The following is a 22372-nucleotide window of genomic DNA, read 5'->3' as shown; positions in this document are numbered from 1 at the left end:
CGGTCCATGACATTAGATTGTATGGAGCCCCCACGGTGAACAGTCTTGGTTTTTCGCTTTTCAACCTCGGGCTTGCCAGCCATTGTGGAAGCAGCGCCCCCGAGGGGACCACGAGATCTGGTGAAAATGACTACGTCAAAATCACCCACAGATGCTAAGCCAAGGGACAGTGTGTTCCACGTCACACACCGAGCGGTGATATACAGGCCCAGCCCCGGAGTGGGACCGCGAAGTAAAGCAGTCCGTGGGCAGCGGGGCAAAGCCGCTGCGTAGAAGGGTCCGGGCCAAAAGCAAAACCGAAAGCCAAGTCCAGGGTCGGATGTAAGATCAGGGAAGCCGCTGTTGTTCAATTACCGTCCAGGCAGATCATCAACTCGAGCCTGGGGCAGATCCGTGGAGCAGGCCAGGAAAGTTTAGAACTGCGTAAAATCGGTTCCCTTGGACCAAATCAATTTTTTAAAGCAACTATCATATCGGTTGGGTTGCATCTTTAATGATCCGTTGTCATAACAAGGATTATAGTCAGGATAAATGCCGGAGGTGGCGAAGGTCTGGGAGCCCTGTGCTCACGCGACCATCCCGGTTGCGCGCGAAGCTCCTCCCCTGAGGCCTTGATTAATGCCGTTTCTGTACCATAAGCTTTTCGAAAACCAAATTGGGTTTCATCTAACAAATGGTGATCTTCTATATCTTTAGAAAGTTGTTGATTCATCACCTTTTCAACCACTTTGGCCAGGAAAGGTAAACTAGCTATAGGCCTATAATTCTTGGTATCCTCCGGATCCAAGTGAGATTTTTTGAATAGTGGCTTAAGTATAGTTTTCTTCCATGAGATGGGGTATATCCCTAAATTAAACATTGCATTGCAGATTTTCGCTAATACTGGGGCTATCAGGTCGGTAACTGCTCCAAGACCGGATGGTGGACATAGATCATTAGCTGAGTCAGATTTAATAGTGGTCATTACATCAGTAATTTGATTCACAGTAACTTTTTCAAACTGCACAAAATGATGGTCTGAAAAGTTAGTGGATATGGACTGGTCACTTTGATTTGTATGTCCTGAAAATTCAGAGTAAATATTGTTCACTTTCTCATAAAAATAATCCGCTAAGGAATCACACAGCGATTGTGAAGGCACTGGAACTGCCACTGAAGTTCGGCCCAATAACTTAGTAACTACTTGGTAAAGTTGTTTATTTGAGTTCTTAGCCGATTCAATCTGGGCTGTGTAGTATTTACTTTTTTCTTGCATGATCATTAATTTGTGTTTAGCAAGTTCTTCCTTACAACGACGTTTATCTTCGCAGGCGTAGAATTTACGCCAGTGTCTTTCTCGATTTCTGCAGAGTTGTTTTTGTTCCCTGAGAGATTCAGTGAACCAGGGGGCTGATGGAAGGATCCTAGGGGTTCCGGAGCGAGCCGAAGGCCCAGCTACAGACCTATTTGTTGAAGATCTTATCCTAAAATACATGCAGCCCTGTGCGTCTCTCATTACTTCTCAGTGGGACAAGCCCACCGCGTACCAGGGGGCCCGCCTCGGCCTGGTGCACCTCTGTGTCCCATCCTGGCTAGGATTTTCAATTTCAGAGAGAGGAACATAATTCTACAAACGGCCCGCTCGGCCCCCCCAATAAAATACGATAATTCTACCAATAACCTTCTTCCTGGACTTTACAGCGAAGGTTCAGAAGATGCCCACTCCTTTCTGGAGGTCAAACAGTCACTCGTGACAAAGGCATAAAATATGCAATGCTTTTTCCAGCCAGACTTCGAGTAGTGTCGGAGGGAAAGACATGGTACTTTGAGTCGCCTGAGTAAGCCTGGGAGTGGTTGGAGTTGTGGAGGACTCCTGGAAACAAAAGATCCAACCTCAACCGGCAGAAAAAAGGGCAAGAGTGGCATCAACCAGGTTTTATACAAAGCGAGGGTCTGGAGACAGAGGATGAGAGAGCCATGGGTGGCCAGTCATAGTAAGATCTATGCCGTCATTGGAGGAGGTAAGATACACAAGGGGACCAGTCACTAGTCACCCCCCCCCCCGACTATAACACCAAGCTGATACATAAGGGTGGGAACTTGTAGTAAGACAATAGTTGTACTTGATTAACCTCTCAACCCTTGTTTTTGCTACCATGACGTTTGTCGGGTCAACCCCAAACTTGTTGGGCTCAAAGTAACCTTTATTATAATGGCATAGGTTATTGCATGCATATGAGATGAGACTACGAGAGGTGGGTGGCCAGCTGGGACGCGATACTCCATGTTAAGTTATAAGGGAATGGGTACACAAGCACTGTGCAAGTTTGGGGGGGTGGGCGTTTCTATGTCCACTCTTCAGGGAAGCAGGGGGGGGGGAGGTTTCACCAGTTGGAATTATAGATTTTTTAGGCACACCCAGTGGATGAGGAATGCAATACCTCACAGTACATATCTTGGGCAAAAGACTGCTGCAAGACAGGATGTCTCTTGAAATATTTTATGGATCTCTGCCGAGTTGCCCCCCATCCAACTGCCCCTGGTGGCCCCTAAGAAAGTACCAAGGACTTCCGGGTCCCCAGGTCATGTTTATCAGGACCAGGAGATGCTTGGCAGAATGAAAAAAGTAACCCCCTCTGGTAATTTTAAAATCCTCTCATCGAACTTCAGTGGTCTGGGAGACAAAATCAAAAGAAGGGTAGTACTGCAGTACCTGAAACGTCAGGCTCCGGATATTACCCTAATAAAAGAAACCCACATATAGGGGACTTCTTACTGTGCACTCAATAGATGGGGCTATAAACTGGTAGCCCATGCTGGATATACTAGAGGATCATGGGGGGTTGGGATCTTACTGCGCAAGTCCTTTCCTTTTAAAATACAAACTGTCACGCATGACTCATTGGGGCGATTTTTAACTCTGTCAGGATACTAGGATACTAGGAGGGTAGGCCATTAAATATCATGTCCCTCTATGTACCTCCATAACTGCATGCCTCCACACTCACTGAACTGGGCTTGAATATAGTTAATCTGCCTGAGGGAGATTTACTCCTAGGGGGTGATTGCAATGCGGCTCTTAGCGGAGAATGGGATCACTGGCCAGCCAAAGTGAAGCACCTGGAAAGGCCTGTGAGAAGTTGGCCTGATATATGATGCTCACTAGTTCTAGTGATCACCTTGTATCAGTCCAAACAACCCTTATGGTGATTGGTTGTAAAGTCAACCTTATAGACCAGGGGCCAGATGTAGGTAGCCAAATACCGGTCGGTAACGGCCGAATTCGGCCGTTACCGACCGGTATTTGACTTTTGAGATGTAGGTGGGTCTGAATTTACAGAATCGGTATATTTACCGATTCTGTAAATTTACCACTTCGGTATTTTACCGAATCGGTAAATATACCGATTCTGTAAATCCATCTGTAGGTGGGACTCTTCAGAGTCCCAAAGGCCCTACAAATTCGGTATTTTAACACCCAATCCAATTGGGTGTTAAAATACCGAATTCAGGTGTGCATGCACATGTGTGCATGCACACCTAGCCATGTGACAGACAGACATGCCCTTAGGGCATGTCTGTGTGCCACATGGCGCACATGCCTATTTTTGGGGTGCCAGAGGGTGTCAAAGTGACACCCCCTGCACCCTTGCTAAAATCGGTATTTACCGATTCTGTAATTACAGAATCGGTATTGCCCATTGATTCCTATGGGCTTCACAGCCCTTAGGAATCAATAGGAAATACCGATTCGGTATTTCCAGATTCGGTAAATACCGAATCTTAACGATTCGGTATTTCCACATCTGGAAATACCTACATCTCCCCCCTTCATATTTACCACTTCTTAAATACCGAATCGGTAAAATTCGGTATTTAAGAAGTGGTAAATCAATCCTACCTACATCTGGCCCCAGCTATCCTAGTAGCGTAGACAAAAGCAGTCTTTAGGCTAAACTCTGAATGGCATGTGAAGCCAGCTGTTTTACCACAATATAACCCCTTGAATACCAGATGAAAGGACACCACACAGGTTGTTATAAAAATAAACAGATATTTATTAGTTAACATACACCTCTGGACTCTTTATGAGGTCAGAGGGCTAAGCACGTGACACTACTACAAAAGAAATACGAGTTCGCACAATATCTACAAGTGTGCCTGAGGGGCACGTCAAACCATATACTCAAAACAATGGAATGCGAGGAAAGAAAGTACTGTAAGGAGATCCAGAGGCTGGAGGATCGCTGGGACTACGCTACGAACTAGGTAAGTACGGAGCAGGAGGCCCACGGGTCTCACGTGCAGAGTGGAAACTCTCACGCGGGATGCGTATCAACGTCTATGGATGCTACAGTTTACAAAGTTACGGATTCCGGACGAACCCGGCTGGATGGAGGGAAAACAGTGGACCTGGACACTAGGATAGTGGACCCAGACTTCAGCACCTAGAGGCTTTAGTTACCTAACCCACGGGCTGCGGGTGCATAGGGCTGAAGTTGCGTCTGGTTTGCTGCGTTGATCCCGGTGATGCCTGAAACAAGAAGTTGCTGGCAGGCAGCCAGATGGAGGAGTCCGGTGGTTCCAAGGATGGAACTGGAAGGAAGAAGTCCTGAAAGGGAAGGGGACAGAGTCTCGGTCACTAGCCAGTGACGGTGCTGGAACCAGGAGGGAACCAGGGGCTGTCGCCGCAGTCAGGTGAAGGAAGGGTCGCTTCTCACTGTAGCTGCGTGGACCAGGACCTGCTCTTCACGACCAGGCTGGAGGCACGAGCTGTCCCACGTAGTCTGCTGCTGTCGGCGGTGTTGGATCGTCGATCTGGACAACAGGCCTTGGCTAATGCAAGCCACGCGGTGGAACAAAGATGGCGTCTGGTGTGGACCAGGAGGGTCCAAGGTGCTTCTCTTTCACAAGGGCAAAGGCCAGTCTGGGGGACCAGACTAGCAGTGTTGAATTCTTCGGGTCGTCGTCTCGGAGGGCACAAGCCAGCCGGCAAGTGACCAGACAACCGGAGATACAGCAACCAAGCAAAAAGGGCCCCACGCAGATCTCGTGGATGCTGGGGGGCTGGTCTTTGGTGCAGGTGCTGCGTCGGGGTAGGGCTTCTCAGGCCCTGATGCACTCACTCGAGGAACCCTCGGGGGTCGTGCTGGAAGCGCTGTGCAGGTTTCTTCAAGATGGCCGTCTCCACGTTGCTCGTCGCACCCACGGGTCCCAGCTGTGCTGTGGATGTGGGTAGAGGTCAGAGAGGTCTGGAGGTCCGGGTCTTGTCGAGCTGAATCGTCGGATTCCGGGATGGGAGGACTTTGCAGCAAACCGCACAGGAGCTTGATGGTGCCTGCGAAGCAGGATGGTCACTCCCTGACCATAGGGGAGATTCTTCAGTCTTCTGATGATCAGGAGGTCGAAGGTCAAGAGTTCTTCGTGGAAGTTGTCAAGATTAATCTAACTTGGAATGGGACCAGCTCCTACCTTTATTCTCCTAAAGGGGGCTGCACTACGACTAGGTCCCTCCCCTGGGTGGGACCAGGAAGGGGGGTGGTTACACCCCCCTATCCTTTGTCCAGTTTCCCGCCAGGGCTGGGGCTGGAGTGCCCCAGCAACTGGTTGGAATCGGTGTATGCACAGGGCACCTTGTGTGCCCCAGGCATGTCTCATTCCTTTCAGCCTGGGCCTACCTAATGCACAAAATCCTGTCTGGGGTGGTGCTAGCACCTCCCAAGGCAGGAAACCCTTTGTCTAAGCCTCCCTCGCTGGAAGGACTCCCAGCAGCAGGAGGTCAGACTTGTGTCTGTGGTGGCAGCATCCATTTTGTGATGCCAAGGCTCGAGTTAACTTTAACCGGGGTTCACAGTTACATACATGTCGTGTCCCTCTAGAAGGGTGGAATGCTACTCCCGTCGCCAGAATTGGCGAGGGGGTAGTATTCCAATTCGTATGACACCTTACTCGACATGTTTTGATAATGTTATACTGAGTTAGCATTTAACCGCGAGGATTATAATGCACTTAAGAGTATATGGTATAGCGTTATCATGGAACAGCTATTAGGACTTGGTTCCGCAAGCTGCAAACGGTCTCAGCTCATGCCAGAGCACCATCTCACATAATCCCAAGCACTCTGCCTTCAGGATTGATAAGGCCTACTATAGGAGTGACTGATAGGAATATATGTGTCCGTTTTAAGTTTAGATATAGGGAACTATATCTAAAGCAAAGGGTGATTACACCACCTTGCCCCAGCTGTCGTGCAGCCAGTTGTGTCTGTTTTGGATGGCCAGCCAGGGGTGGCATAATACATGCTGCAGCCCCTGGGTACACCTATGCCCTGGATGCCTAAGGTATACTGTACAGGGACTGATGAGGTGGCCCAGTACCAATGGGTAAATGCACCTAAGGTACATGGTTGTTAATTTAGAGAGGGAACAGCTAGCCTGTGGGTCTGATTAGCAGGCCCACAGCCAGGGAAAGTCGTAAACCAGTGAAGCAAAAATCTGGGGTGGCCATGGGATTGCAGACCCCACTCTCCTACAAGGCCCTTGACGAATTTCTGTTGGCTATTGGCCTATTTGATGTTTAGCGGAAGCACAATTCCTCAGCCTGCCAGTATACTTTTCACTCTGGAGTTCATGAAAGTCTATTCTGCATAGACTATATGTTTGGAATGGCAGACCAGCTCACAATGTTCATGGAGTTGACTCACCTCCCGAGGGGTATCTCGGACCACTCCCCACTTTTCGCACTTTATGATAATATTCCTACATCTAAGGGACAGGGAATGGCAATTAATCCTTGGTAATTAAAAATACCAGCCATTAAGGAGGATTTAGCCTAAACAACAATAAACTATTTTAACGAGAATTTGTGGTTAGTGAACTCAGCCCAAACAATGTGGGAAGCTTATAAGGCCGTAATCAGGGGGCAGGTGATCTCTTCAATCTCAGTTTATAAAAAAGAGAGACGGAAACAGTTGATAGCAATAGAAGACAAGATTCGGAGTTTAGAGTCTGAGCTAATATTGTTAGACTCACCGGAAATGAAACACAGATTGCAGATTAAACAGAAGGAATATAAAGACATTGCAGAAGAAGCAGCAAGAGCGCCCCACCAAGCTACCCAACATCGCACATACGAGGTAGGAGACTAGGCGGGCAAATTGTTTGTGTGGTTAGAGAAACGGGAGAGGGCGACTAGATGGGTGTTGGAAATTGCCCCAGACGGGGGAATTCCACTCAGGACAGGCAGGAAATAGCAGTGGCTTCCGCAACATACTACAGACAACAATATACTGCATCAATGTTGTCCACCCAGACTGAAGCCGGAGAGCTATTAGCCACTCTTAATTTGCCCTCTCTAGATGAGACGGATAGCAAAGGCCTGGAGTCAGAACTGACTGAGAAGAAAGTGATACAGGCAATTGGGACTCTGAAGGCTGGTAAAACCATGGGCCCAAATGGACTTCCGATAGAGCTATACAAGCAAACCACATCCAAAATCACCACATATCTAGTGCAAATGTATCAAGAAAGCGTCAAACTACGTACTGTACCAGAGAGTCAAAGAGTGGCTAACATTGTGGTAATACACAAAAGTGGGAAACCACCTGGAAAATCTGCCTCCAGTGGTGCCTCTTAAACATTTGGAAGAACACAGACCGAACGGCAGGGTAAAGATCCTGGGTCACTCTAGGTTTTATGGTAGCAAAACGTAATATCGCAAAGAAATGGAGGGTGGAGACAGGACCTCGGTACCGGGACTGGGAGGTCGATATGGAATGGTGTATGCAAGCTGAAAGGGTGGTCTCTGAAGGAAGACATGAGGATTTACAAAAAAAAAAATTAATGGTTGGAAAGCTTCATTAAACCTCAGCCACTGGTAATTACTCAGGCCTCATCCCAGACCATTGTTATTTTTCACAATTTGCCACATAAGTTTGGACCCAGCCGTATGCAAATCGTAAGACTGTGTGGTAATGTCTATTTAACCTAGCTTGGTTGAATGGACATTATTTTTCCCTCATTGTATTTCTTTGTTCCTATTGGTCTATGTTTGAGCATTCTCTTATCTGTGGAATATTCTATATCAGTTGATGTTGGCTGCATTACTACGTGGATGCTCCTATTAAACCTCTGAGTATATTCTTACATTTGTGGACCCTTCCTTCAGACTGCTCCAGTGAGAGCAGTTCAGCCCGAACAGCCAAGTCATGACACTTGCATGACAGCTGGCATGATCGCATACACCTTTCAGACAGCTTGCGTAATTACTGGAACTACCAGCATAACAAAACATTAGACTGCATATTGCTCCTGGTGGGAGAGTCCTTGTATGACTGCTTGCATAATTGTTAGAGACAAGAGTGCTTAGGCTGTCTAAGGCTTTTCTGCTCGCATGGACATTGCCAGCCATTGTAGGTCAGCATGCGTGATCGCAGGCATGACAGTTAGCGTAACCTCCTAACGACCTACATTTCTTGACGTACTGCATAAAAATATTGACAACGGGCAAGAGGATGTGTTTCAGTTTACAAAAAAGATTGCATAACAAATTAAATGTCCGACTGCTTACAAATTGCGTGGAACTACGCAATAAACAGCACGACAGTTTTAACCCAGTATGTGCGATAAAGCCTCAAATATCAAAGAGCCCCACTTAGTAATGTTCTATCAGCCCTCTAAGCGCTTCAGGCCCTCCTCGGGATAGAAACAGTCCTGTAAATGCCACTACAGTGCAGTAAACCCAGGGGCACTGCCTGTTGTCCAGTTCTGTAAATCAGCACATGGTTGTAAGGCTTGGCACTGCCTGTTCTCCAATCCTATACATCGGATCGTGGTTGCCGTGTGTTAAAAAGAAAAATAATAATAATGTGCATGACCTGTTTATTTAACTGGTCCCAGGTAAATAGATACCTTCTTGGCGTAAGGAAACGTTTCTTTTCGTTGTCTGCATGCTTTATAGGCGCCCTGAAGGGGGCAGTATGGTACACAGATAATTACGGACAAAGTGTTCTTCGGGGTTCGGGACGATTTTCTCCATAAACTGGCTGCACTCTGTGTAAACGTTGAAACGGGATGTTCTCTCTTATACATGTAACGTTGTGAAACGATGGAGCCGATTAAAATGACAGGTTGTGCAGTCCTCACTCAAAATGGTCGCTCATGTGGTCCTCATAGTTTTGTTTCATGCGGTGCCGTTCCACCCCTCGCATACTCGGTACAGCCAGCGTGTTGCAGGGTTGGCTGGCACTTTTGTGGTTTTCACCAACCCTGCTGGGAGTGCAGCCTACTCTGCCAGCCTTTCCCCTGATTGGGCCGGCCGTTTGTGCACCTGAGTGGATTGGTGCATAATGTGGCAGGGTTTTTGCTGCACTGAAGTACTTGTCAGCAGCGCTTCTGTTCCCATGCCAGCTTCAAAACCGAATCGAGAAATTGGAGTCCGACTGGTTACACAGACCAGTGGGCACAAACCCGGCCCAGTCCACAACCTGGTCGCCTTGATACAGTTGCTTATGCCGTTTTATTTGTAGTTTGCCCTCCGCGTGTTTATGCTGTTAATATGAAGACCTTGGTCTGTTTGTGTGCCCGGTATTTTCTCCTCCCTTGTGTTAGAGAGCCCAGTCTCAGTTGATCTTCCCAGCAGCTGGAGGAGAAATGAGTTGTAGGAATTACTGCAAGGGGACAAAAGTAGGCGGAAGGTTTTAAAAGGCAGCTTAATCTAGACTGAAGAGTCCACAGCTTAGTCTGGCGAGTGGCATGAAAACTTGACTAAAAGCAGGCTTTTAAGAATACAGCGTGAAAGGGGTAGGTTTTTGTAGAGAAGGTATTTTGTGGTAAGAGTTTTATAGAGGGAAGCCGGAGGTGGAGCACATTGTGAAGTATATACATCCACGACTTCCTGAAAGGCAGACATGCCAACCCTCCCGATTCAGGCGTGAGACTACCGATTTGAAGGCTAGTCTCCCGCCTCCCGATTCCTGCAAGCAAAAACCCGATTCCTCGGGGTTTGTTGACAGGGCTTAGTATTGTGTGAAGTGCTCGCAGGGGCTCTCGCTGGGGTGAAAAAACAACAAAGGGTCATTAACAAGGCAATAGTCTTTTGAAGACCTGTGAAGTAGGGGGGTGGGGGCGTGTGTGTGCACAGGAAGCTGTTTTCGGCTGGGGTGTCACACAGGGGGTGTGGGGGGGACAACACTTGCATCACCCTCTCAGCCTGCCATTGCGCTCCATGCTTGTAAAAGGTAAGAAAAAAAACGTACATTTGTGTTTCAAATGCCCAATCCTGCAGCAGCACACTTCCAAAGCCCATACACGCCAGTAACCCGATTTGAAGCCCCATTCTCCCGATTTTTTAAAAAAAATCTCCCTCTTTGCTCTTCTGAAATGTTGGCATGTATGGAAGTACAGTTTACCTCTTTAAGTGCGCCATGCGTTGATACCACTCGTTGATAAAAAAATAATATGGTAGGACCTGGTGGGTAAAAATGTTAACAGGGTGGCCGATTTAAATGTTACTGGGAGAAAGCAGAGGGAAACTAAGTGTAAATGTCCATTCTTTTTTAAATAGTTCTTCCTATTGAGTCTGTTTCAAAGTGAGCTAAATGTATGCAAATAAAGGAACTAAGAGCACATCGAAATCAAACGTCTTGCACAGTATCACACCTTTTTTGTCATGTCTCTTGGTTCGACAGTCTGCAGTTGAGCCACTAGACAAATGAGAAAAAGAAGCAAGTTAATGCTACTGATTTACTGAAACATCATCCTTTAGCCTTACTGTTTTAGCCAAGCAACATTGCCCTATGTTGTTTTCACGTGCTTTGCTTCTCTAAGTGTCCAATCATTTGGTGTGGGTGGCAGAGAATGAGACTAGACGTGGCAGCAGGCAAGGCAGTTATAATTGTGGCGAGGACGCTTGATGTGGCACATGCTGGTATCTTGTTATACAAATACTGCTTGCAGACAGACCAGTCTTGGGGCTTTGTAGGATTGTAAACTCAATGCTTAGCAATGCAGCAGTTAGCAGTTAAGAGACGTGCTTATAGAGAAAAGGTATAATGTTAGAAGTCAGAGTAAGCAGTACCTGAAATGGGAATAGAGGAGTGCAGGTGCTCACAATCCCACAGTAACTGTTTTCTACTGAGAAGTGCTGGTAATTTCCTATTTTACTTATTTCATATCTGTTGATAAGTGCAGGTCTGCTCGTAAATTAGAGAAGTGCAGCTACTCCTAGCTGACAGCACCTACCCATTGAAAGCACTGGTGGTGGTAGGAGGAGGATGATCACCAACACCCGTGGTTTCCTGTGGTCGGACCTCGAGACCCGTGCTCTGCTAGATATTTGGGGTGAAGCAGACGTGCAGACTGCTCTGGATGGAAACTTCCGCAACAGCCATGTGTATCGGGATGTTGCATGCCGGCTTGCAGACACGGGCTTTGAACGGACTCCAGAACAATGCCGAATCCGCATCAAAGGCCTGAAGCGACAGTATTATCAGGCGAGGGAAGGCATGAAGAAAAATGGAAATGCACACAAGATTTGCAAATACTATGATCAGATGAATCAGATTCTTTGCACTCGAACTCTTTCCACCCCACCAGCCTCCTCTGCCTCTGTGTCAATGTCCCAAGATCCTCTTCTACTCCGGTCAATGGAAGAAACCATGATGGAGGAAGTATCTGCCGACGAAGATGACGAGGAGAACCAGCAGAAGCAACAAGGATGCACTGGCATAGGTCCCTCTCTGGAAAACTTAGCCGAAGACTCTGGAGAGTGCTCCTCCTTCACGGAACGACCTATTAAAGTGGAGTGCCCACCCTTCACTGGACCACCACCGACCCTGACGGGAGATGGTAAGCCTGCATGCAATATTCTCTTTTGCATTTTGTACATATGGGTGGGGTGGTCTACTGACGCATATAATTTAGCATGCAAAGGATGTTATTGTCCCCTTTTAAATCACAAATCCAGAAATTCATGTGAATGAAAGAATAGCATCTTTTTATTTTATTTATTGCAGTTTTGTATAGCTCTCTTCTAACTAGACTGCGAGAGTGCTGTACAGGTAGTAAGAATTGTGTTGAGCCACGCAGGAGCTGAGTAAATATTTCTATAGTGCTACTAGTTGCCATAGTTATAATCATGGACATAGTCATTGACATAGTGACACATTTAAGGTCAAGTTGGACAGTAAAATGGTAGAAACAGTTATGAAACACGACCTGATTTCAGGCCTAGCAAAGGTGGGTTTAATGGTTGGAGATCTCTTTAGGATTGTTTTGAATTCTGTGAAGGAATTAGACCTGCCAATGCTTGTTGGAGTAGACTGGCATATTTTTGCAGCACTGCCAGAGAAGGAGTGCGTTGTAGTACATTTCTTATTATCAGGAATATCCTGTCGTAGTGAAGCTTTTCCTCGCGTACTGTTATCTCCAAAAATGTTGTTTTGGTTCTCCAGAAATATGTTTGTTTGTCACATAAATGGGCGTCTTCAAATGCAGGACCTTTTGTGCAAAACAAGCAATTTTTATATATATATGCTTCTTGCTAGAAGTGCTAGCTTTTTCACTGACCCTAGGACTGGGTTGACTTGGTCAAATTTCTTTGTCTTGGAGGTGAGTTTGACGTTAGGTGTAGGACAGATTTCAGCGGTGCGAGACATATGCAAGGCGTGGGAGGACAGCATTGTTATATGTCGTTTTATTTTTTTATATAACCATGAGTAAACTAAGTTCTTTTTTTACATAATCTTTGGAAAGAAAATGTCTAATGTTGCTTTTAATGTTCTCCGCCTTTATCTGATTGTAATAAGAGTCTGACTGTGGTCCACTTCTCGATGTTTTTATTTATTACAAGAGTGAAAAAACACCAACATCCCGTACGATGAGACATCAGTTACTCATACTGCATTGACGCCTGACGTATATTCCGTATTACATACGAGTTTCATTTCAGGAAAACAGACTTCAGAAAGCATAACAGGACTTGAGGAAGACATCCTGATTCAGTTTAGATTGCAGGATGAAGCCAAGTTATTTTGCTGATGTGAAATGTTTGGGTGTCATGCCAAACTGTTTAGGTGATCAGTCCAGTCTTTCCAAAATTGGCAGTTTCAGTTTCCGGGAGTCCATGAACAATTCTGTTTTTGGATAGGTTGTATTAGTGTTCTGTGTTACGTCCAGGTCTTAAATTCAAAGATGCAGGTGAGAAATGTTTCGATACGTTTAGGGCAGCAATTCATTTTTTTTTTAGAAGTTTTCATCTTCATATTGATGAAGGGAGATACTGTGCTTCTAACGAAAGACGCCTTGTTGTTTGACATACTGATTGAATAGTTAGTAAGCTAGGATTGGGCCGTGTGACACTCAAGAGGTTGAAGGAATAGTAATTAAACACAAGTTACCAATATTAATTTATTGGAATCAGTTGTTGAGTTATGAATTTAACCTTTGCATTGTTGTGACTTCTAAAACAAATCAATTTTGTAGGGGTTTAAAAGGAGGTCCATGGTCAGTGGTGTCAAAAGGATAAGTTCAGTATCATAAGGAGGCAAGAGTTTCCAAACTCAACGAATTTGAGTGTGTCATCCCTTATTTCTAAAATCTGACTAAAAGGTGGTACTAAGTATGCCTGAATGTTTAATATCCAGTTAAACTGCAGTATATTTTCAAAGTAGTTTTGCCAGATAAGGAAGGTGGCAGATCTGAAGTTTTCAGTTTAGTTGTGGGCAGCGACTGCTGTTTTGCGAAGCAGCTTTAACTGGTTCACCTTCAGACGCTCCAATAGACTACTCCATTCCAGGGTTAGTTAATGACTGTAAGCCAGAGTGGGATGAGAGTGTCTCTGCTTTTTTGCCATGAGTAATGAAATGTGATCCGGTTTGGTTTGATGAAGGTGAATTTGCCCTGGAAGAGAAGCTTTTTTGTTGTAGGTGTGTCTATTGGATGTGAGTGTTTTAAAAGAGATATCTGGTGTATTTTTCCTCCATTTGCACTCTGCTGTTATGATCATTTTCTTTTAGCATTTTATCCGCGATGTTTACCAGTGGGCAGCTTTTCCTTATCTTTCTTGTTTCTGTAGTGTAAGCAGCATTTGCATCCATAATGTAGAAGAGCTTACTTTGGTATTCTCAAAGAAGTAACATAGGGTTGGAACTTTCCGGCAGTGTATTAGGTATTGAGTTTATCAGGTCCAGTATAAAATGGGGTTTCTCTTATTTAGATCTCCAGTTGCTCTCATTGTTTTTGCATGTGAGTTGGTTGTTTGCAGAGTTATGGGTTCGGTGAAAGTGAGTTACAGGTATTTGGACCAATAACCTCGAAGAGGATCAGAAGTTTTTAGTATCCCTTGCCTACAGCTGTGGCTTACTATGGTTCAATCATGACCAACTATGGTAATTATAAGTCTGATGGGATCTGTTTTCATATTCTGCTCTGCGCATCTGTTTTAGAATATTCATCCTCACCCTATGGACTTTGTTTAATATTAGAGGATCTCAGTAGCTACTACTATCGCACTTTGCTTGGCCAGACAGTGTTTTTCTCTTGAGATGAGGTTTTCAGGAAGTGATGCATAACAGTACCGATCTGATTTGAAATGCCCAGTTCTCAACTTGTGTCTTTTCAAGTCCCAGTCTGGCAGAATTGACATAACACAGCATAATCCCAGTCCTGGGTGTTTTAAGGTTGCAAAGGCTGTTCCTGTTAGTGACACATTATCCCGCATGTCTGAGTAAATAGCATACCTATGCTTTTAAGAGGGACCAGAAGAGTTGCTTGATAGGATCAATTAGAAAGATGAAAGGGAGGAAAAGAAAGAAGGCTCCTTTGCCCTTCCCTTTAAAAGGGAGAACTTTCTCAGAAGATGATGTATGGATGCAATGTGGTTGGGGAATCTACTAGTTATGCAGCTTTCAGGGCAATCTTTATAATTGGATATATACACTTATTGGTAACGTAATACCACACCATATTAACGATTTAAGACTAATTTGTAAAGCCAGTTGAAAAGCATTGGAATGCCTTCACCATGTAAGGAGAGCCACGCTCACCGAAGCCCAAGCTGCGGTGCAAAGTCAAGGTTAGGCAGAGCAGAGCTCCCACAATGGGTCTTTGACTTGGATCCGTATTGTCCAAACTGTATCAGCAGGGAAGGGGCATTGTGTAGCATCATCAAGCAAAAGGGTGTAAAGTCTCTACTTTTTGCGCTTTGCACTGTCTCTCATGAAGTAAATTGATTTTATTCTTCTTAATGTTTTGAATCTTTTGTATGAATGTGATGCACGTTCATTCTTTGGCTTTCCATCCTCTAGATAACTCACCAGCCAACAAATCACAGCAAGTTGCTGTAGTGAAGAAAGTTTAGGAAACAATAGGGCTGCGGGGATGAACTTTCAGCAAGTTGAATGCATACTTCCTTTTTGGCTAAATAGTCGTAAGCAAGCCATACTTTTCCAGTAGTTAGTATATGGTGGATTCATTATGTTCAGTTATGTGTGTGTTTGAGAGAGTTGAGATTTGTTTACAATGTGCTTTAACTGTTCATTTGATTTACTTTTACGCTGAACCTTCTCATTGGACAGAGCTGTTTTTAATATACTTGTGCATCGTCCTCTCTACATTAAAATTACATTTTATTTTTAGGTTTTAAACAAGCCAATTCTCAAAGCAGCCCACCATCTACCCAGCGTAAACGGTTAAAGAAATGCCACACAAATCTGACTCTAGACAGAATGATGGAAACATTTCTTCAACAAAGTGTTAATTTTGAAGAGAAATTTTACAACTATGAGGAGCAAAGGCTCAAAATTGAAGATAAGCGCCGGGAGGCCGAGCACACTCGTGAAATTCAGATGCTGCAGATGCTGGGACAAATGTTGGCAGGGATTACTTCTTCTGCTTCGCACAGATCGCAGTCCAGACCATCAAGTCCACCAGCACCACCACCTCGACCAACATGGAGGGGAAGTCATCGATCACTTGGAGATATGAGTTCTAGCACTTTGACAGCACCGTTTCCACCATCCATAGGTACAGCATCCTCGTCGTTGCATCTCATACTTTTCACACCACTAACGAATCGATGTAATTTGAGAAAAGTGTGTTTAAATCAACTAGATATATATTGTGGAAAGCAGACGTGGCCTTGTTTTCATACGTGCATTCAACACCATTGCGACTTGATGATGGCAGGCATTTTAGTTTCTCAGTTTCTCAGTGTTTCTTTGATCATTTTTTTTTTTTAAAACCTAGAGATATACCATCCCATTTCTGGACTCCCAATCAATGTGAGTCTATTAATGCATATTTTTTCGCGGAGGTTTGTGGGCTTTTAGTTGTAAATATAATGTTATGGCAGTGTATATAAATGGACCAGAGCAATTGCTCTAATAAATGAACATTCATCACTAAAGTACTAGGGTCAAATTCGACCTTATTGCCTCAGTACAACAAAATTGACGTTAGAAAAACACCTTCAACTGCCTCACAGATTGTGTATAATAAATTCTCTACATAGGGAAACTGCACTCCTAAAAGTCACCAGGCTTTTACAATGTGATTTTACATTTCTCAACAAATTTAATCCCTTGAATCCTTGTTTTAGTGAAATACCTTTTGTTTAAACAGATACTCGTGGAAAAAATCCATGGCATAACCCATGTATTCAGATTTGCCTCTCAAGTCTGGCTCATGCCACACTCAGCAGTCGTAATAAGTAGCGTATTACACTCTACACAACTGAATATATATATATATATATATATATATATATATATATATATATATATTATTATTTTTTCTCTCTAGTACACAAGGAAACCTCTGTTCATAACCCAAGGTGGAGATGGAAAAGAAGCTATTTCCAGGTTTATTTGAGTCACCACATGATGCGTTTTGGCCAAAGGCTTTGTTTGCACTCTACCTGGCAGGGAACACAGCTTTGCTTCCGCCCAGACTGGAGCAAAATAGAGCCAGCTCCCGCCAGCACCAGAATGGGTGCTGGTTGGAAAGCCGGCAGGGGCCACAGGCGACTTAGGGCTCCCTGCGCTGCCCCCAACTAAAAAAAATTGTGTAGGTGCTTCGGGTGGACAGCAGGGCACTCACAGAAAAATGCAATGGCTGGGTGCTGACTGGGGAGCCAGCGCGGGCCATGGGCTCCCATGACCCCAGCAGTGCTCCTGTGGGCGCCCCAGGTGGGCACCGGCGTCCCCCTGCAAAACAAAAAAATATATATATTTCCAGCTCCTGCTGGCACTATATTGCTGCTGGCTAGGAAGCAAGCAGGTGCAGAGGGGCCTCCGGCTCCCCCCGCTTCCCACAATGTATAGAAAACGCAATGGCACGGATGCTCCGGGTGGACAGCGGGGCACCCATGGAAAAAATGTAATAGCCGGCTCCCGCTGGCACCAAAATTAGTGCTGACTGGGCCGCTGGTAGCGGCCATGGGGCTATGCCCCCTTCTCCCCATGGCTCCAACAATGCTCATGTTGAGGGTGCCCTGGTTGGGCACCGGGTGTCCCACGTTAAAACAAAAAATACAAATTTCCAGCTCTTGCTGGCCCTATGTTGCTGCTGGCACACAATTGGTGCTGACTGGGGAGCCGGTGGGGGCGTCAGGGGGCTCAAGAGGAAGAGGTGTGGCGCCGCGGCCAGGGCGACTGACGCTGGAATCTGGGGACCACGGTTCGATCCCCGGCTCCGGCGGCAGGTTAGCCCAGCACCATGTGGCTCTGGGCAATAGCTCGCTTAATCTTCCCGACGGCCCCCAGCGCCTAGAGACCCTTACGGGTGATTGTGCGCTTTACAAATGTGGACTTTACTCATGGCCCTGGGGCACCTACTGTGGAAATAAAAACAAATTACCAGCTCCACCGGCATCCTGTATTGCTGCTAGTTGGGGAGTGTTCGAACCAGGAAGTCTGTTTGCACTGCGAGCTGGGGAGAAGGACGGCCCGACAGAGTTAGTAAATCGAACCGGCGGTGTCAGATGGTCACCGCCGCCAGCCTTCATTTTTGTGACGAGTAAGAAGATTTATTCCTTTTGGGAGCCAATGATTAATCAGCTCAGTCGGGTACACTAACAGTTAATACGTACCGAGTCTCCAGTAGGGCTCCACTAGTGATGAGAACGCGATTTCGAACTATCCCGAGTGTCTTTTGAAATTGAAATTAAGGCAATTGATTTAATCACTCATCAGACTTTATCTTCACCGCCAGCATCATAGCTGTTTTTTCAACAGCCACCCAACAATCTATTTAGTAATTAGAGATTCATACTCTACAACAGACTGTCTGGCGACACGCTGATGGCCCCACGGTTGAATCTAATCCCGTTTTAAGATAGCTCCAGGCAGGAGTACCCCCTGGCCATCGCCATCATTTTTGCTAATAGGAACATACCCTTAAGGTCTGGTAATCATCTGGATCAAGACTCGTATCTGGTTCAGCTTCCGGTGTATGTTAGGAGGTTGCCCACCCACAACCTTCCCGTCCTGAAGAAGACCCCGTTGTAAGGACGAACATCCTACGTGCTAAGCGGGTCGAAACGTAGACGCTAATCTCTCCACCAACTCCTACCCCCAAGCTAGACTAAAGCAGCTGAAGGGGAGCTAGGTGGTCTACATGAATTTTATGATGGACTCTATATGAGCATAGTATTGTGGACCTTGTTCTCAAGGAATCACGTGAACTCTTGTGTTTTTTTTAATTTGGATATATCCGTATCACGAACGAATTTGATCATTTGTTTATTCTTTTTAAAAACTTTGGCACTTTCCCTCACTTCACCCCCTCCCTGTTGTGTATGTGGGCACATAGATAAGAATCTTTGTAATGTGTTATAGATGAAATACAACCAATGAATGGTTAGAATGCAAAATTTGAAATAAATCTTTTTGCATTGATTTATCTGTCTTTTTGTAAAGGTTTATTTAAAACTGTGAATTTTGATGCTTTGTCTGGGACCCCTTCCCTTTATACCGCTAGTTGGGGAGCCAGCAGATGCCGTGGGGGCCTTAGGGCTCATCTCCCAGCCCTCAACATTTGCTAGGTTGTGGGTGCCCTGGGTTGGAACTGAGCCACCCATAAAACCCCAAAAATCCAAAAATAATATAATAAACGAGCAGCAGGAGCCATTCATTTATTATTGACTGCTCTCGGCAAGGAGTGCCAAATCATGCTCTATGCTGCCTTTTTAAATTTTTATTTTTTCTTCTTGGTTTAATCTTTAGAAGGGTTAGTCACCATCAACCTTTTTAGGTCGAGCTGGCGTTGGAGCGCGAAGCGCTCCCGCCAGCGAGACTATAGTCACCTTCCTCCCTGTCAAGGGAGTAACAGCTGTGAACGAGCCCGATACAGACCTGGGCACGAGCCGACCCAGGTCTGTGAACGAGCTTCAAGGTTGAGCAGCTTGTGCACGTTTGTTGGAAGTCAGGCGCTGCAAGCCCGCCAGACCAATTATCCCAGCATGAAACTCTACTTCCTGAGGCGCCACGAGACCAATTATCCCAGCAGGAGTCTCCACTTCCTCAGGCGCTGCAACAATTATCACAGCATGAGACCCACTTATCACAGCATGTCAACAGGCGCCCCAGGCTGCTGGAGCACTCAACTATAATTAATGTGCAGTTGAGTGCTCCAGCAGCGTGGGGCGGCTCTCTGCATGCTGTGATAATTATCACTTTGGGGCCTCATGCTGTGATAATTACGGCGGCATGCTCTATTTGCAGCACTGAACATTTTCAAAGAAGGCGAAGCAGTGACATTCATTGGAGACACTCACCCTCATGCCCTCACCCCCTCACCCCTCACACACCTCCTCACCCTCACACACCTCCTCACCCTCACACCCTCACCTTCACACCCCCTCACACACACCCTCACATACCCTTACCAGCACAGCAAAACACAACACAGCACAGCAAAACACAACACAACACAACACAGCACAGCACAGCAAAACACAACACAACACAATACAGCACAGCACAGCAAAACACAACACAGCACAGCAAAACACAGCACAGCACGACAAAACACAACACAGCACAACAGAGCAAAACACAACACAGCACAGCACAGCAAAACACAGCACAGCAAAACACAACACAGCACAGCACAACACAGCACAGCACAGCACAACACAGCACAGCACAACACAGCACAGCAAAACACAACACAGCACAGGACAGCACAGCACAGCACAGCAAAGCACAGCACAGCACAACACAACACAGCACAGCAAAACACAACACAACAGCACAGCACAGCAAAACACAGCACAGGAGAGCACAGCAAAGCACAGCACAGCAAAACACAGCACAGCAAAACACAGCACAGCAAAACACAGCACAACACAGCACAACACAGCACAGCACAACACAGCACAGCAAAACACAGCACAACACAGCAAAACACAGCAAAACAGCACAACACAGCACAGCAAAGCACAGCACAGCAAAACACAACACAACACAGCACAGCACAGCAAAACACAACACAGCAAAGCACAGCACAGCAAAACACAGCACAGCACAGCAAAACACAGCACAACACAGCACAGCAAAACACAACACAACCCTCACGCCCTCACCCCCTCACCCCTCACACACCTCATCACCCTCACACACCTCCTCACCCTCACACCCTCACCTTCACACCCCCTCACACACACCCTCACATACCCTTACCAGCACAGCAAAACACAACACAACACAGCACAGCAAAACACAACACAGCACAGTACAGCAAAACACAACACAGCACAGCACAGCAAAACACAACACAGCACAGCACAGCAAAATACAACACAACACAGCACAGCAAAACACAGCACAGCAAAACACAGCACAACACAGCACAACACATCACAACACAGCACAGCAAAGCACAGTACAGCACAGCAAAGCAAAACACAACACAACACAGCACAGCACAGCAAAACACAGCACAGCAAAGCACAGCAAAGCACAGTACAGCAAAACACAACACAGCACAGCACAGCAAAACACAGCACAGCACAGGACAGCACAGCAAAGCACAGCACAGCAAAACACAGCACAACACAGCACAGCAAAACACAACACAACACAGCACAGCACATCAAAACACAGCACAGGACAGCACAGCAAAGCACAGCACAGCAAAACACAGCACAGCAAAACACAGCACAGCAAAACACAGCACAGCACAACACAGCACAGCACAACACAGCACAGCACAACACAACACAGCACAGCAAAACACAGCACAGCACAACACAGCAAAACACAGCACAACACAGCACAGCAAAGCACAGCACAGCAAAACACAACACAGCACAGCAAAACACAGCACAGCAAAACACAGCACAGCACAGCAAAACACAGCACAGTACAACACAGCACAGCAAAACACAACACAACCCTCACGCCCTCACCCCTCACACACCTCATCACCCTCACACACCTCCTCACCCTCACACCCTCACCTTCACACCCCCTCACACACACCCTCACATACCCTTACCAGCACAGCAAAACACAACACAGCACAGCAAAACACAACACAGCACAGTACAGCAAAACACAACACAGCACAGCAAAACACAACACAGCACAGCAAAACACAGCACAGCAAAGCACAGCAAAACACAGCACAACACAGCACAGCAAAACACAACACAACACAGCACAGCACATCAAAACACAGCACAGGACAGCACAGCAAAGCACAGCACAGCAAAACACAGCACAGCAAAACACAGCACAGCAAAACACAGCACAGCACAGCACAACACAGCACAGCACAACACAACACAGCACAGCAAAACACAGCACAGCACAACACAGCAAAACAGCAAAACACAGCACAACACAGCACAGCAAAGCACAGCACAGCACAGCAAAACACAGCACAGCACAGCAAAACACAGCACAGCACAGCAAAACACAGCACAGCACAGCAAAACACAGCACAGTACAACACAGCACAGCAAAACACAACACAACACAACCCTCACGCCCTCACCCCTCACACACCTCATCACCCTCACACACCTCCTCACCCTCACACCCTCACCTTCACACCCCCTCACACACACCCTCACATACCCTTACCAGCACAGCAAAACACAACACAACACAGCACAGCAAAACACAACACAACACAGCACAGTACAGCAAAACACAGCACAGCACAGCAAAACACAACACAACACAGCACAGCACAGCAAAACACAACACAGCAGAGCAAAGCACAGCACAGCAAAACACAGCACAGCAAAACACAACACAGCACAACACAGCACAGCAAAACACAACACAGCACAGCAAAACACAACACAGCACAGCAAAACACAGCACAGCAAAACACAGCACAGCAAAACACAACACAGCACAGCACAGCAAAGCACAGCACAGCAA

At 46.1% G+C, this 22372-nt stretch overlaps 1 protein-coding gene across 8 annotated transcripts in view; it reads left to right on the top strand.

The window, feature by feature from the left end:
• NAXD (NAD(P)HX dehydratase) overlaps positions 1-22372 on the top strand; it is a 476460-nt gene that overhangs the window by 151325 nt on the left and 302763 nt on the right. The window contains exons 1-3 of one of the 8 annotated variants that reach the window (XM_078657543.1): positions 9337-9888; positions 10378-11825; positions 15615-16001. The exons of 6 other annotated variants lie outside the window; for them this stretch is intronic. In XM_078657543.1, the coding sequence (XP_078513669.1) occupies positions 11252-11825; positions 15615-16001 (961 nt within the window). In that variant the 5' untranslated portion in view covers positions 9337-9888; positions 10378-11251. Of the gene's footprint in view, positions 1-9336; positions 9889-10377; positions 11826-15614; positions 16002-22372 lie in introns of those variants that run through there. One more of the 8 variants, XM_078657544.1, reaches the window with a different exon arrangement.

Source organism: Lissotriton helveticus, chromosome 8 (assembly GCF_964261635.1).
Source record: "Lissotriton helveticus chromosome 8, aLisHel1.1, whole genome shotgun sequence".
In the NCBI taxonomy this organism is placed as follows: domain Eukaryota; kingdom Metazoa; phylum Chordata; class Amphibia; order Caudata; family Salamandridae; genus Lissotriton; species Lissotriton helveticus.
This window is presented reverse-complemented; position numbering and strand designations above follow the sequence as displayed.